Source organism: Ciconia boyciana, chromosome 9 (assembly GCF_034638445.1).
Source record: "Ciconia boyciana chromosome 9, ASM3463844v1, whole genome shotgun sequence".
Lineage (NCBI taxonomy): Eukaryota > Metazoa > Chordata > Aves > Ciconiiformes > Ciconiidae > Ciconia > Ciconia boyciana.
In genome coordinates, this window is record NC_132942.1 from 37082892 (window position 1) to 37098824 (window position 15933).

The 15933-nt window shown below is 36.4% G+C and overlaps 1 protein-coding gene across 7 annotated transcripts in view; it reads left to right on the forward strand.

The window, feature by feature from the left end:
- The window catches only part of CDH11 (cadherin 11), an 80532-nt gene extending 64802 nt beyond the window's left edge, over positions 1-15730 (forward strand). For all 7 annotated transcript variants that reach the window (XM_072871754.1, XM_072871756.1, XM_072871757.1 and 4 more), the window contains 8 exons: positions 292-459; positions 3448-3635; positions 5172-5425; positions 6428-6564; positions 6760-6881; positions 7694-7811; positions 13974-14225; positions 15227-15730. In XM_072871754.1, coding sequence (XP_072727855.1) covers positions 292-459; positions 3448-3635; positions 5172-5425; positions 6428-6564; positions 6760-6881; positions 7694-7811; positions 13974-14225; positions 15227-15723 — 1736 coding nt within the window. In that variant the 3' untranslated portion in view covers positions 15724-15730. The remainder of the gene's footprint in view (positions 1-291; positions 460-3447; positions 3636-5171; positions 5426-6427; positions 6565-6759; positions 6882-7693; positions 7812-13973; positions 14226-15226) is intronic.
- Positions 15731-15933: the final 203 nt, after the last annotated feature.

The following is a 15933-nucleotide window of genomic DNA, read 5'->3' on the forward strand; positions in this document are numbered from 1 at the left end:
AGCTTCTGGGTACACTGCGCTAGAAAGATGATACTATTTCTTCTGTGGTATGATAGAAATGGCAGTTTCTGTGCTGAACTGTAATTCTCCAGGGTTGTTCTGTGTTCAACTGTGTTGAATATTTGGGCTACTTTCCTTGCATAGCAAGATGTACAGCGTAGGGAAAACAGAACCTGCACCATCACTGCAAATTTTGCTGTATTTTAATGCAAGCTAAAAGTGCAGTATCCAATTTTTCATGATGGGAACCTGTGAAAATTTGTATGTGCCATATTTTCTTTGTCTTTATAGGAATTATCCGAACTGCCCTTCCGAATATGGACAGAGAAGCTAAGGAGGAGTATCATGTTGTAATACAGGCAAAAGATATGGGAGGACACATGGGAGGCCTCTCAGGGACAACCAAAGTGACAATTACACTTACGGATGTCAATGACAACCCACCAAAGTTCCCACAGAGTAAGTAACAACAAAATCCTTACTCACGTTTACTACTAGTACCCGTATTTGTATAGTATCAGACATATTCAAAACTTCATAAAGCAGTAACTGATGGATTATCACAGCACACGTTAATAAATAAATATTGCTTACACATTTTTGCTAGTAACATATAGAGCTTTAGTATCCAGATTATTTGCTTTGTGTTGCAAAGTGAGACGGTTTTTAAGGTGAAGATTAGATTACAGATTCCTAACCCTACACTTCATTGTTGAAACTACTGGACCATGTTATATTAGAAATATACCTATGATATGATGAGGGAGACATAGTCTGGACTTCTCTGTTAATGGAGAAAGAAGCCCCATTTCTTGAGAGCTTTCTTCTGTGTCAAACCAAATTGTTCAAAAATGCTAGAAAATGTACCTGCCCTACAGCAGTGCTGGGATAAGCTGGTTTACTTCCTTTCCCATTTTCATAATTATAGTGTGGATATAAAAAAATACTTTAAAAAAGCAAGCTGTGTTTACTACTCTGCTCAGACCACAAGAACTTTAAGAAATCATTGCAGGGAAATAGGAGGAAGTTAAAACAAAAATCCCCTCGTGTATTGTGTAGGAACATATTCTTCTGTGTTGGGAGAGTTGCAGTATGCAGTAGTCACATGGTGCGTACGCAGCAGAAAGCTCTTCAGTTAGATTTACAGTGTTTGAAAGAAGTTTCCAAGTGGCCCCATGTTACGTCTTTCAGTACTCCAAGTTCATAGCTATTTGCAAGCATAGTTATGATAGTCATTTTCAATGAACAAATCCACTTTGTTTTTTAATGAAGATGGACAAAGGAAAAGAGATCTACTTCATGTTCTTACAGCTGTATTTCTCAGGCTTGAAGTTTCTTGCTTTTCTTGGCCCTTGATGGAAGTGTTGCACAATCTATTAACAGTTCCTGATTATGCCCTTTCAGGTCTTTGACAGACCTTCAAGTGAGTGAGCATCATTTTTGATTTCACATAGCCTTTCATTTTAAGTGTTCATCCTTTACTTCTATAAACACTCTCAGTGAATGGTGAATGTCCATAAGGATAAAAGTTAAGAGTGGGTACTCCTCAAGACTTATATTTACCATGGCAATACAAGTCAAATTTAGTACAATTACATTTTTAAATCGATTGTTGAACTGTATTGAGGGTGGTCAAGTAAAGTCATTTTTTATACCTGTGCTATTTATTTTTCACATATAAAATTAATCAGGGCTGACATTAACAGATTCAGTCTTCACAGTTGGGTGGAAGTACATTAATGGACCCACACATCTGTTCTGCATCTCATCTCTGCATGGGTTTTGGGTTTTTTTTGAGTGCAGTGTATGCACCATCCCAGCCAACCCTGTTTCTCCTCTGAGCAACCATTATGACACTGGTACGTCCTGGACATGACCGTCTCTCTAACAGCTCTTCTTCCAATGTGGCAGCTTCCTGGACCTTCATACAAGAGCTTAAATGACATAGCCAGTCCCTAAATATAAAAAACTATGTCAGCATTTTCTACCATTCTAACACAAAAGTATTAAATCCTAAAAATGTCAGGTTTTACATGCCTCACAAACATACCTTTTCACTCCAAATCATAACCTGGGACCCTAGTACATGGTATTTTGTTGAGTAACTTCATCAAAGGATGGATTTTTTTTTTTCTACAAATTCAAGACACTTTACTGAGTGTTTTGAGAGAATATTTAAAATTATCAGAAATGCCAAATAGCAGTGACTCTACTTAATCATTCACCCCCAACTTAAAACCTTAATTTAGAAAGCTTTGTAACTCAAAACCAGGATTTGACTTGTTTATATAAACATCCAAGTGATTGATTTTTTAATTATTCTTTTCCCCCTTTTTTTTTTTTTTCTGTTCATTGCTCAAACCCTTAATGAGTTATGTGCTTAAATTTTGGGTTCTTTGTGACTGGAGTTAATGACCTATTTTGATGACATGTGCCAATTGTTTTTATGGGTAATGAGCCAAGTCACTGCCTGGTGTAAGTCTCCTGATGTTCCTAGGGTGCTCATGTAGCAACAAAGAGCAATTATGGAGGGGGGGATAAATTAGATTATTTTATTTTCTCATGCTTTTTTTTTTCCAATTTATTAATGCTGATGAATTAGCAGAAAATGCTGACATAGATTTGTACATTTAGGATCAGGTTATGTTATCTGAACTCTGGAGTGCGTTGGGAAAGTCCTGGAATCAATGCTGCCTAAAGGACAACTGTTGGAGAGAGATTTATCCAGAATAGTATTGCTCTCCTCTGGTGTCCCTGAATACACAAGGAAAAACCTGTATGGCAACACATCAGTGGGATGTTTGGGGATGGTTTTCCTATTGCAGTTTCATGAGGAAAAGCCATTTTTTGTTCGAGATGGAATCCCATACAAATTGGCATGTATTCTCTGTTGTGTTAAATTTTAATAATTACTACTATACGCTCACGCTCCAAATTAAAGCCATAGAAAGCAGCAGATTTATTCTTCAGCCAGCACAGCAGAGAGCTCTTTTCCAATTCATTGTATATAATATGTGGCTCCTGAATGAATGGGCAGAAATGCTTCTGGACTCTACAGAGTTGAAGGTTATACCATGAGTCATATGAAAGAGAATTTTCCTTCTATTTTCGTAATAGTGTTTCTGATAGGAACGATAACTTTGATGTCACAACAATTTCTGCATTCTGAATGATTGGTTGTCTTTTTAACCCCACCGTGAGCAGAAAGATACACAGATGTTGTGTAAAACATCAGTGAGGAGGTAATTTTGTATAGATTAGCAATGTGTTTTAAGATTTCACAGATGACTTGCTTCTCAGAGCTCTTTATAACATAACATTCCTTCAGGGGATTTGAAAATGTAAAAAATTACTGTGTTTATTTGGAACTTACGAGTTAAATGAGTAAATATACAACTGGAGAGCAGACTGCATACTTAAGGCAAATGCCTTTTTTTCTTCCACCAGGTGTGTACCAGATGTCAGTGTCGGAAGCAGCTGTCCCAGGAGAGGAAGTAGGAAGAGTGAAGGCCAAAGATCCAGACATTGGGGAAAATGGCTTAGTAGCTTACAGCATTCTTGATGGAGATGGCATGGATATGTTTGAAATTACAACAGATTATGAGACTCAGGAAGGTGTTGTAAAGCTTAAGAAGGTGAGTAATACCTACTAATGTGTAGTATCCTTTGTTGCTGAGAGAATATTTGGTAATAATGGATTACCACCTAAGCTAAAATATCAGTAAATGCAATTTCACTTAATTTGTTTCTAAAGCTCTGATTAACTCTTAATATTCCATTTCCCCATTAGCTGAATTGGAATGGAAGAAAATAACCAAGAAGAGTTACATAAATACTGTACAGTGGATTAATTGCACAAACTAAATGAATTCCTAATAAAAAGTCACGGTAAAATACAATGCCATCAGCTTCATTGTTAATGAAGTTTTGCCTAGTGCTGATAAGTAGCAGACGTTCACTGTTGCTTTATGTTCGGTCTGAGCAGCCTCATGCCCTATAGTTTAAACTCTTCAGCTGTGCATTGTCCACAATATTGTTCTGAAGGAGTCACAGGCTATGCGAAAAGCAGCAAAAATACTGAGGTGATTTCATATACAATCCATCAGTGTGATCTTTAAAAGTGTTATTAAATGAATTTTAAATTACCAATTATAAATCATAAATCTTATTCATTCTTTAAGCATTATTGTTTTGCCCTTCGTATCTTTATAGCTATTCATCTCTTTTGGAGATAATCAAAACTCAAAGGAGAAGGCCTAGGCAGCTTAACTTCAAAGTTAGCCCTGCCCTGCACATCGGGGCAGTCTCTAAGGAAGAGACCCAGAGGTCTCCTCCGGTCAAAATTATGCTGTGGGTCAATTACTGTATATGTTCTAGAGGTGGCAGTGTATTTTTTGTGTATTTTAAAACATGGGCGAACTGTCACACCATCCAGTCTGTGGTGTTAGCATACTTTGTGAATTGTGATTGGCACCTGCTTCTCAGATATTTAGAGGCATGATAATTGTGAGGCTACCAATACTGCAACACTGCAGCCATTTCATGTTGATGACAATGCAGGTATGCTGTAATGCAGCATCAGGCTCCCAAAAGGACTTACCTCATGGGGCATTATTTCACCTCCCTTTTGTAAAGTGCTATGAGATCTGTGGATGGAAAGAACTACAGAAATGCAAGCACTGCAAACCATCTTCATATTTCCCCTTCTACTTAAATAATGTAACTTCTCTCTGTCCTATCTCATGGTGCATCCAGTAGCAATTCAAGCCATATCCATATCTCTAAAGGAATGCCTGCCAGCTTCGGATAGACCAAGCCTGGCATTTTGTGGGAACCCCTTTCCTGTCCATCGCTCTTTTGTGCTATCTGGAAGGCTGCATGAAGAAAAGGTTAATTTTCCCAGTAAAGATGATTTCCTGAGTGATACAGCAAGCAAAGAGCAAGACAAGGACTCTGTCATGATATTTTGAGTGCCTTCCTATGCTGCTCCATACATAGAATGTAGCTCTTTCCATTTGAGTCTTTATGTTTTTAAATGCACACATTTCAGTCCAAGCTTGTTGACAGATGCTTACATCTGTTTTATGTCATTGAATACTAGGGGACTGCTTACTGCTTTTACACTCTAGTTTTCCTAACTGTGGAATGCATTGTCTTCTTGTTTCTTGCAGCTCTTAGATTTTGAAACCAAAAAGTCCTACAGTCTGAAGGTAGAGGCAGCCAATGTACATATTGATCCCAAGTTCATCAGCAATGGGCCATTCAAGGACACAGTAACAGTGAAGATATCAGTGGAAGATGCTGATGAGCCACCTGTATTTTTAAAACCAAGTTATATTTTTGAAGTACAAGAAAATGCAGCATCTGGTACTGTGGTTGGAAAAGTACATGCCAAAGACCCTGATGCTGCAAACAGTGCTATAAGGTATGCTTCATTAGAGCAGGCTGTTTCTTTCTAAGCATGAGCTTTTAGAATTGTTATGCAAGTTATTAAGATAGTGTGATAGATCTAGCATAGTAATATTCTAAATTCAGCCAGAATATGAATAACTTTAACCATACAGTGTTGTTTTTATGTCTTGTTCCATAAGCCACTAGTTTCTCAAAGCCTGCTTCACTAAGAAAGCTTACCATGGGTATGTCTACCTAAAATATACTTAAGAACACCTGTGTTAGACTCTATTCTAAATTATATTTTCTATAAAGTATCCTATGCTGTTATCACAGCATTTTTTTCTCAAAAGATAGAAGTTTACGCAGTAGATTAGAGATTATGTTGGGTAATTGTTAAGCGTTAATTGCTAATGAAAAGCCCATACACTCACCTACTTTCTGCAGTTACATTGGGTAGTCTTCTATTCGTTTATTTTTGTTTATCATGTTCTCAGTGTAAATTAAATTATGAAACTCTGTTTTGTGGGTATAGTTAACATTTCAAAGAATTGCAAGGTAAGGATATGAAAACCAGAGCTGTATAAAGCTGTAGAGATGGGTACATAATGGATAATATTTAATAATCTGGTATTACCAATTAACATTCTGAGTGATCCAAAGATCAGAAGACTTAAAAGTTCTTCATGATTAATATGAAACAGAAGAAAACATAAATATCTCAGTAGACATTTTTATCACGTTTTATAAGAGAAGAAAATAAAGAATATTTTGGGGCTTTAATATAGAGACTTCAAAGAACAATGATTTTCACTTACTACAAACGTTCTGACGTAATATTTTTTCTAAATGTAGAAACCAACCAGGTGAATCTCCTTTTAAACGAACCTCATATCATCCCTTTGACAATGATATTAAGGGTAACAATAAGTGTACTAATGATTTTTTTAAAAAAATAACCATATAGAACAACTTTGGATGCATGAAACTACTAAGTCCTTCTTTTATCTAATTACTGACTTTCAATCTTCTTTAGATATTCAATTGATCGTCACACTGACCTTGAAAGATATTTTATTATTAATGCAGAAGATGGCAATATCAAGACAATAAAAGCTTTGGATAGGGAAGAAATTGCTTGGCATAATATCTCTGTCTTTGCAGTTGAAGTCCGTAAGTATTTCACTGAGATATTTTATAATTAATGGTATAAATTCTGTAGTCTTCTAATTGTCTCAGTTTGATAAGCTGCAATAAATCCTAATAGAAATACTTTAGTCTATTTCATTTTTACCTGCATACAGCTGGGATTTTGTTTTGAGAGGTTTTCCTCCTTCTGTTTCATTTTGGTTTTGCTTACTCCCATAGACAAACAACACCAGGAAGCCAAAGTTCCAGTTGCAATTAAGGTTGTTGATGTCAATGACAATGCTCCAAAATTTGCAGCAGCCTATGAAGCATTTGTCTGTGAGAACGCTCGAAGCAATCAGGTATGCCTGTGCTGACCGCCTTCCCTGTCCATGAATTTCTTTCTTCAGAGCGTTAGCCCAGTTTTGTGTTGGCAGCTCAAATGAGTGGTAGCAAACAAATGTTTATTTTGAAATTTTTGGCCAAAATGCCTGGAGCACACAGAAAGGCACTTCCCTGCATTTTTATTTTGAATTGCTATCATCAGTGATAGATACAGTGCTTTGTGCATTGAATATGACTGGTGTTGAGTGTGAATATCCACCATCACGTGGGCAACGAAGCTGTTTGGGAGCAGCTTTCCCAGTTGTGAGCCTGTTTTGGATATTAGAGAAATACTCAGCATCTTATGGGAAGAATCACAGTACAGTGCTTGCAGGATTTAGCCTGCAGATTTATCCCTGAACTGTCTGTGAAGAAGAGGTGTTAGTACCATACAGAAATACTGCTCTACACTATCTGCACTTTTGGAGTTAGTGTAATGTTTTGGAAAGGACGTTGTGCTAAATCCCTCTGAGCTGCTGAATTTTCTGCATAATTTTATTTAGTCCACTGAGTTATCATTAGCACGTATTTGTATACAAGAATGTATACATATAGGTGTATACTTTTCCATCTATAATTCTGTGTTGGTTAAATGCAATAGCAAATAAAGATTGCCTGTTCTAGTTTTGAGTGTGCTCTGTGTTTATAATTGCATACATTTGTTGAGGTATTTGGGGGGGTTTCTGCTATTTCAAAATTCTTTGTATTCAAGGGATTTCTCAGAATGCTGTCTATATGTGATGTAACCAGAGAAGGAGCTGTTTGTTTACGGAGGACTTTTCTTTTACAGCAATTTATTACAATTAGTGCTGATGACAAGGATGACTCGGCCAACGGACCAAGATTTATCTTCAGTTTACCACCTGAAATTATTCATAATCCAAATTTTACACTCAGAGACAACAGAGGTTTGTGTGAAGTTTCTCTCTATATTAGTGTCCAAATAAATGACAAAGGAAAACTAATGGCCAACATAATGCCATGCAACAGCATTTTCATTAACTTTGACAGAGTGTCTGTTTTCCAGAGATTTAGGAGAGGAAAGCAGAAAAAATATAGCTGAAATACAGGGATGTTCTTGGAATAATGTAATGTCTGTTAACTCACTTTCATTTTCTTGAATACATATTTTAAATTACATAATACTACCCTACATGAAAAATCCACTGCCATTTTATGTCCCAGGAAGAGGGTAAAAAACATTAACAAAAACATTCACTAAATGTAATTGGCAGATCTCCTTGATTTAGAGAAAACTTACTTGCTAAGCTAAAATTAGCTGAGGCAGGAAAATTGCTAGGTTGATTGTATTTGTTCACCTTTCTCTGCTTGCTAGTTTTTAAAATTATGGATCACAAGAGACATGGGCTAGATTCCTAATGGAATAAAATCACTGCCACGCTAACCTTTTGTAGGAAATACATATGTGGATTTCTATTGTGAAACATACCCAGATGGAGTCTATCTCAGGATATGGGTACCCTGATCTCTTTGCCAATTTTCTCTTCAAGAAATATAGTACAGCCTTGCCTTCAGATTGATGTTAAGATGTAAGAAATTTGTAGGCAAAAAAACCCCAGGCATAGGTGAACGTCAAAACTTGTTTGATCATCTAACATAATAGCATCAGTGAACCTAACTTGCCAGAGTTTGAGGAAGCCAGAGGGGGCTAAACAGAAAAAAGACAGATTGGGGCATTATAAATATTTATTCTATTTATTTAATGATAATCAATATGATATTCAATGTTCATTTGTTATTTTTCTGTACAGGGAAAAAACTGCTTCAACTTCTAAGAAATTGGTTTTAATTAGCAAGCTTTAACGTTTGAAGGAAACTTGACTGTTTTCTGAAATTTAGAACTCTGTTGAACTGGTTTAAATAATGAATCCAAAGGTTTTCTTCTAGATTACCAGAAGTACAAAAGGCAACATAATCCAGATACATGATTTCAGTAACAACTTCTTTCTCTCAAGTGTTATGTTGTGGCATACTTTATATCTCTATCACATCTGGAGTGAGGGTAATTATCATCAGAGTTCCCAAACAAAATTTCTGTTATTCTTGAAGGATCAAAGTAATACTGTTGCCTAGTGCTTGACACTTGTGCATATATAAGCAATTCATAAAGGATACAGTGGAAGGGGGGATATATTTATTCTCTTTAAAGTAGTAAACCGCAATTTTTGAAAAATTGATGAATGTATTTTTAGAGAGAAGTAAATAAAAATGTGTTCTTTGCTTGAGACCCCGAGGCCAAGTTTCTCTTTAAAAGATATTTTATTGTCTCCATATCAAACTGAAAATGGATTAGATTTTATAATCTAACAGGGGAAGCATAGATCAGAATTGAGATGCTCTGATACAGCTGTAGGCAAATGGTATTATGGTTCCTCACTCCAGCCAATTCCATTAATCCTTCATTTCCATATGCAGCAAATTCATTCTTTTTTTTAATGACAAAGTTAACCCAGATAAAAACATTTTGTAGTGGAAACGATGTCGGTAGAATGTAGTGACTGTACCTGACAATACTGCAAAAGGTTATTTCAACAAGACAGTATTTAAGGATTGAATCTTCCTGTATAATTTATTGTTAAGGAAACAAAGAGTGTAATGAAATCCATCCATTTCCATCCTGTCTTCCCCTCATTTTTGTACAGTCCTCAGTGCAGTGATGTTGTTAATTTAACTATTTCTCTGTTTGTTTTTTAAATAAGTTATGGTAGAGAGCAAAGTAAAAAAGTTAAAATTCTATGTACTTCCATATAAAAAACTTCTCTGAGAGGCTGCATTACCATTTGCAAGTCAAATAATTTACATGATCATGTAAAGTTTCTTTTTTCAGTTGTAAATCTAAGTAGTCTATATACCATGCCACTGCTTTCAGAGGGAATTGCTAGTTTTAAAGAAAAATGGCTTTATTAACTGTGGAGAACAGTTAATGAAAACTCCAATGTTTGGGTCTATTACAGAACTTTAAAGTGAATACAGTCTTATAATTATCATTTAATAGAGTTTCTTTCTACCAACTCCTAAAAGTAATCACATATTGCAGTAATCCAAAAAACGTAATCACATTCTACATCCTATTAATAGCCTACTGTGTTACCAAGTTTTTCAGCTGAGACTATCTTCCATAGAAAACATGAGATAATGGCTTATCACATGCTGTGATAAAACACTGAATTACTTTTGCGCTGTTTACTTACATTATACCACGTAAATAAACAGCACTGTGTTTGCCCAGGCTCTGTTCAATTTTACTCCCATTGAAGTCAGAGCTTCAAAAGAGCAGTAGAGGCTCATGACACTTCTCAGCAGACAGATGGATTTTTAGCAAAAGGATTTCCTTCTTTTAATCCTGCTCTGTCCTTAACTGGAATGCCCCTTACTTGGGGTCACCCTCCTTGTGTGGAGGCCTGGCACACAGCCAACGTTGCTGGAAAGATTGCAACCACCTTGCTTTACCATGCTGCGCAAGGACGAATTGCACCGCGGTGGCAAAAGTGAGGTGTACTAATGTCCTCAAACACACAAGGTAGTGCTTTACAACGATTGAAATTAAGTTTGTGAGGCCACTAAAATCAGTGACTAAAATCCACTTTTCTAAGAGAAACGTGTCCTCTGGCTCTCAATTTCAGACCTTTTAATCAAGACATTTTGAACATATGAACAATACAGTTACAGGATTTTGCCATGGATTATCCACAGCAATTGCCACTGCCTGGTAATGATTTTAGACAGTTGGACCCCTGCAAGTGTTTAGGTTTCTTGCTGAATCAGCACTCACATTCTGATATAGGTGATAATGTTCACACTACAGTCAGCTTCTTTAATCTAGAAGCCTCCTTACACAATATATATGTTAACAAGACCCCAAAAGCTAAGCTACATTTGCCTGTATGTAGAGGAAAAATTGGAAAACCATCAATAAGATCACCAGAGAAAAAAGACAAAAATCAAAGGTCAGAAAGATCACTATAAAGATCACCATAAAGTAATGCAATTTTAACTTCTAATTGTGAAGATTTCATGGAGAGTATAGGTAATCTTCACTTACAGTGCTTTTGGATATTGGATATCCCAGACGATAATAGCTGGAAAAATGAGAGCGTGTGTATTTTTCTGGATGATGTAGAGATGGCTATTTTCTTCCTTCTGTCTTGTGTTAACCCCCATTGTGTTCATTAAGACTGTCAGTCAAGTAGCTCCCATATGTGTTAAGTGATAGTTTTAAGCTGGTATTGACATTTAACTTCTGTTTCTTGGCTTAAAAAATGCCATTATACCTGGATTATAGTTATACTCCTGGGACTTGAAAATAATGAAAAAGCAAGGATGAGAATATTAGCTAGGATTAGATGTTATCTTTTATCTAGGTAGAAGAGTTTTTTTCCTCTTATGGATATTATGTTTCTTCTAAATGTTAGAAGTGAACATAAACAGAAAAAAAGTTAAAAAAATGACCTTTTAGGGTTGATATATGGTAGTCCTTTTTAAACTTTAGCTAGGCATGTTGATTGGATTTTTCTTTTTAAAAAATTATATTAAACTAGAAATAACTTCAAGTTAAACCAGATAAATCAACCATTGGATCAAATTCAGCCTTAGTGTAATGTAATTGACTGCAGTGGAATTGGCCAGTCTGTATAATAACTGAATAATTTGCCATCCTTTTCTTATTTCTAGTTAGGAATATTACTTAAGCTGCCAAAATTCAAGAAAAATATAATATAATAAAATAAAAAATGTGTAGCCAACAGATTAAATATACTAATATATGATATTGCCTGTGTTTCCTTCCAGATTGCCTTTGCAGCTCCAGGCAGTTGTAGCTCAGCCCACTATTAATGTTCATATTTTTTGCCACAAGAATAATCTGTCCTATTGTGATCTTTCATTTAATAGAGCAGATCTTTGGTCTCAAATTGAGGAAATGAATTATTAAATGCATTATTTGGAGAACCCTGTGGAATAGTTTTATTCTTTATCAATACATATTAGTTCAAGTATTAGTTGATAGGTTAATAGATATTGTATGTTACATTTCTATTTATACTAAATTGTTACGAGCCCATTGATTGAAAATCCTAAAATAAGACTCCTATCACACAGACATCACTAAGGTCCTTTAAAAAAATGTGCTACAAAGCCTGGCTGGGCAAATGTTGCATGTAAACATTTAGCAGGTTAGGAAGACTCTGAAAAGAGACAAAGGGCACCCCCAAAAACCACAAGTAATAAATAATCAGAACTTTATCAGCTTCTCTGTCCTTAGCACATATGACCATCATGTAAAGGAGAAGTTAACAACCTGTTTTCTATCCAGATGTTATTTTTGTGAGACTTCAGTATCAGAAAGACTACAGTTCTGTCATGCTGAGGTAACCACACTGGGCATCAGGTGTGGTGGGCCTGGCAGGAGAGGTGTAGATATGGGGAGATGAATTAATTTGGCATGTAACAAACAGATCCTATCTAGGACAGTCTTTAAAAAAATTTCATCCTTTCTGGTGTGATCTGAAGAAGTTACTAGTGGGAGAGTCGGATAAGCAGGGCCCTAGTGCAAACATTCTTCTCATCTGATAAATTGACCTGTGTCCACCAAATTTGGGGAGAGTTTCAGACCTTGTCTTGCATCAGGGATAGGACAAGGTTGCAAGGGTGTTAATATAAGGCAAGAATTCTTCTCTTTTGGTATAATTTATTCACTAACTTCCATGGAAATAGCAGTGATTAGATCATTAAGAGAGGTTTTATGATTTGCATTATTAAATTCTGGAATTTATGCTGACTCTTCAACAGGCAAATGATTAATCTTCTGCAGTACCCCAAGGCAATAGTAAAATGGGTACTGTTGGAGGTGAATAGCCCTCCCTTAGTAGATAAAAGAACCATTCTTTCCTTTTTTTTCTTTCTGATATATAGTGAAAAATAAAGAAAAGAACATGGCAAAACAGAAAAGGTTGTGTGAAGTAAATCCTCATCCTAAACTAGTTTTTGAAGGTCTGAAAACCACAGATATGATTGTTTCATTTTATTTACTTCAGGATGTTTACAATTTTATAAACTTTGGTTCAGTATGAGAACTGAGAAACAAGGACCACAATAAAGAAATGCTGTTCATGTTTCCTCGCCTTTGTCCAGCGTGGCTGGGAGCAGGAAGCACTGGCCGTCTCATCCCAGCATTTCACGTCACACACTTCCCTTTCAAATGCTTTTGCCCCAGGAAGTGTGAAGAACTATCCAAAATGACCTTCTGTGCTGAGATGGCAGCTTGGTTTCCACCCCCTGCACCAGGAGGCCCATGACAGGCAACTGCTCAGTGAGAACAACTGGAAATAGCGTTAGAGCAATACTTTTAACTCTTCCTCATAGCCATGTAATTCAAAATGTGCCCAGACATACTGTTCATGTACGATCAAGCTTTCTGAATTCTGACTTTGGGAGTTTGGGTGAAGAACAGGTTCTGACAAAATACTGCTTACTTTAGTGTTTCTTACTGAAACAGGTCAACACTGAGGCTCAAATCTGCTAATACACAGCAAAAGTTGGCTTTTCATTTTGGTGGGAGTCTCATTAACATAAGCCATTTTGGTACAGATTTCTGCCTTCCATTCCTGTAGGTCTGACACCAAGAACAATAAATCAGGGGGGGTGTTTTTTTTCCCTCCACTGAAGGCTTTAATTCTGGAAAGGGACTACAACCAGCTCAAACAGCAATGCCAAGGCCCAGTCATTCTGGTAGTTGATGAAGTACTGTGAGTTTCGCAGGAAGTTGGTGGGGTGCTAAAAGGAGGTACTAAGAGAGATTTTTTGTGTTCCTTGTGTTACTCTCATCACCCTAAAATAATTTAAATTGAGCGTGGTACTGTATGAATGAAACACAATACCATAATTACTCTTGGGTCATTAGGAAGGTGATACATTGTACTGGTTTATTGTACAAATAATGCTAAGGCATCTGAAAATTCAGAGCCATTGTAGCAAGATACATTTTTTCAATATTTACTAAGAGGATGACTTTGTAGAAAAAATAATGATGACTATCTCTCTTCTTTAAACAGATAACACAGCAAGTGTTCTTGTTAGACGTGAAGGATTTAGTCGCCAAAAGCAAGATTTATACCTTCTTCCTATCGTAATAAGTGATGGTGGACTCCCCCCTATGAGCAGCACCAACACCCTCACCATTCGGGTCTGCGGCTGTGACAGCAATGGCTCCTTGCTCTCCTGTAATGCTGAAGCCTACATCCTCAATGCTGGATTAAGCACTGGAGCTTTAATTGCCATTCTTGCTTGCATTGTGATTTTGTTAGGTAAAAAAAGTTCTTTACTTATTACTCTTCTACACTTGTTTGTGTTAAAAAATTAACCTTGCCTTCAGCTCCAAGATGGATAAATGAATCTTAATTTCTTAGCTTTTATTTTTATAGGAGATACTAATCTGCCTGGCTGAAATGCAGTCTATGATAACTGCAATAGCAAACACCAGTGAATTTGTCTAGGTGTGCTCGGAGAATGTCCTTTTGTGGCCTAATATCAGTTAATCAGGGACACTGTTTAAAGGAGGTCGTGACATACAGTTCTAAGTTTTGTGATCTTCCCTGGATGACAGGGTCCTTATTGAGGTCAGCCAGGATTAATGGCTCCTGCCAGCTATTTCCCTCTAACTCTTCTTGTGTTGAAGAGAAATGAATGGCTCAGAAGACCTGCTTTTAAGAAAATGCTGTAAAGCATTTCCTGATGATTTGAAAATATTTATATAAAATGTTTTAATTTGTCTATAATAATTTATAGTCTTTCTTTTCATGTGTATTTTAAAGTTATTTTAAAGAAATTTGAAGTGAGAAGGAACACAACAACAAAGGCATGTGTTTTGAAGTGTTGCTTAAGAAAAATTCCATTTTCATTGAAATGTTTATGGAATTAGAGTTCAGCTTTGGGCATACAAGAGAGAGTAAAGATTCATCTTTGTTCTATTGCAGATATACATGTGACTGTGCTGCTCAAAGGCAGTGCCACAGCATTCATGCAGCACTGGGGGCCCACAAATACTTTTCTTGAATTAGTCTTGCAGTAATGAGCAATTAGTAAGAGCAATGGCATTCAGCCCAAACAGAAAACCTCAAAACAGTATGTTCAGTTCTGTGTACAAACATCAATGCTTTTACCTACCTAGGTATGCTAAAAATGCACATTAGCACAAATACGTGATGAACTGCAACACAAAAGCTGAGGTTTCAGTGAATGCAATAATCTATTTATAAAGCAGCTACTCTTTAAGAGTGCAGTCTAACTTGCTTTTTTTTCTCTGTAGTCATTGTAGTGTTGTTTGTAACACTGAAGAGACAGAAAAAAGAACCTCTGATTATTTTTGAAGAAGAAGATGTCCGAGAGAACATTATTACTTATGATGATGAAGGTGGAGGAGAGGAAGATACTGAAGCTTTTGACATAGCTACTTTGCAGAACCCTGATGGCATCAATGGATTTATTCCTCGTAAAGACATAAAACCTGAGTATCAGTATATGCCAAGACCAGGGCTTCGGCCTGCTCCTAATAGCGTTGATGTTGATGATTTCATCAACACAAGAATACAAGAGGCTGATAATGATCCAACTGCTCCTCCTTATGACTCTATTCAGATCTATGGCTATGAAGGAAGAGGCTCAGTGGCTGGTTCACTTAGCTCATTAGAGTCAGCGACAACAGATTCTGATTTGGACTACGACTATCTACAAAATTGGGGACCTCGATTTAAGAAACTTGCAGACTTGTATGGCTCCAAAGACACTTTTGATGATGATTCTTAACAATAAAGTTTAAGATTTGGCCTTAAGAACTGTGTCCGATGTTCTGAAGAATCCAGAAGAAATGTAAGCAGGTATTTTTTTAAAATCAAGAAAAATCTCATTTAAACATTTAAGTTTGACAGAGAGGATTCCTTTGATAAAAAAGGACATAAAAGTGGTAAATACTGTGAAGTACCTTTTCCTACAAAAGGCAAATATAGAAGTTGGCTG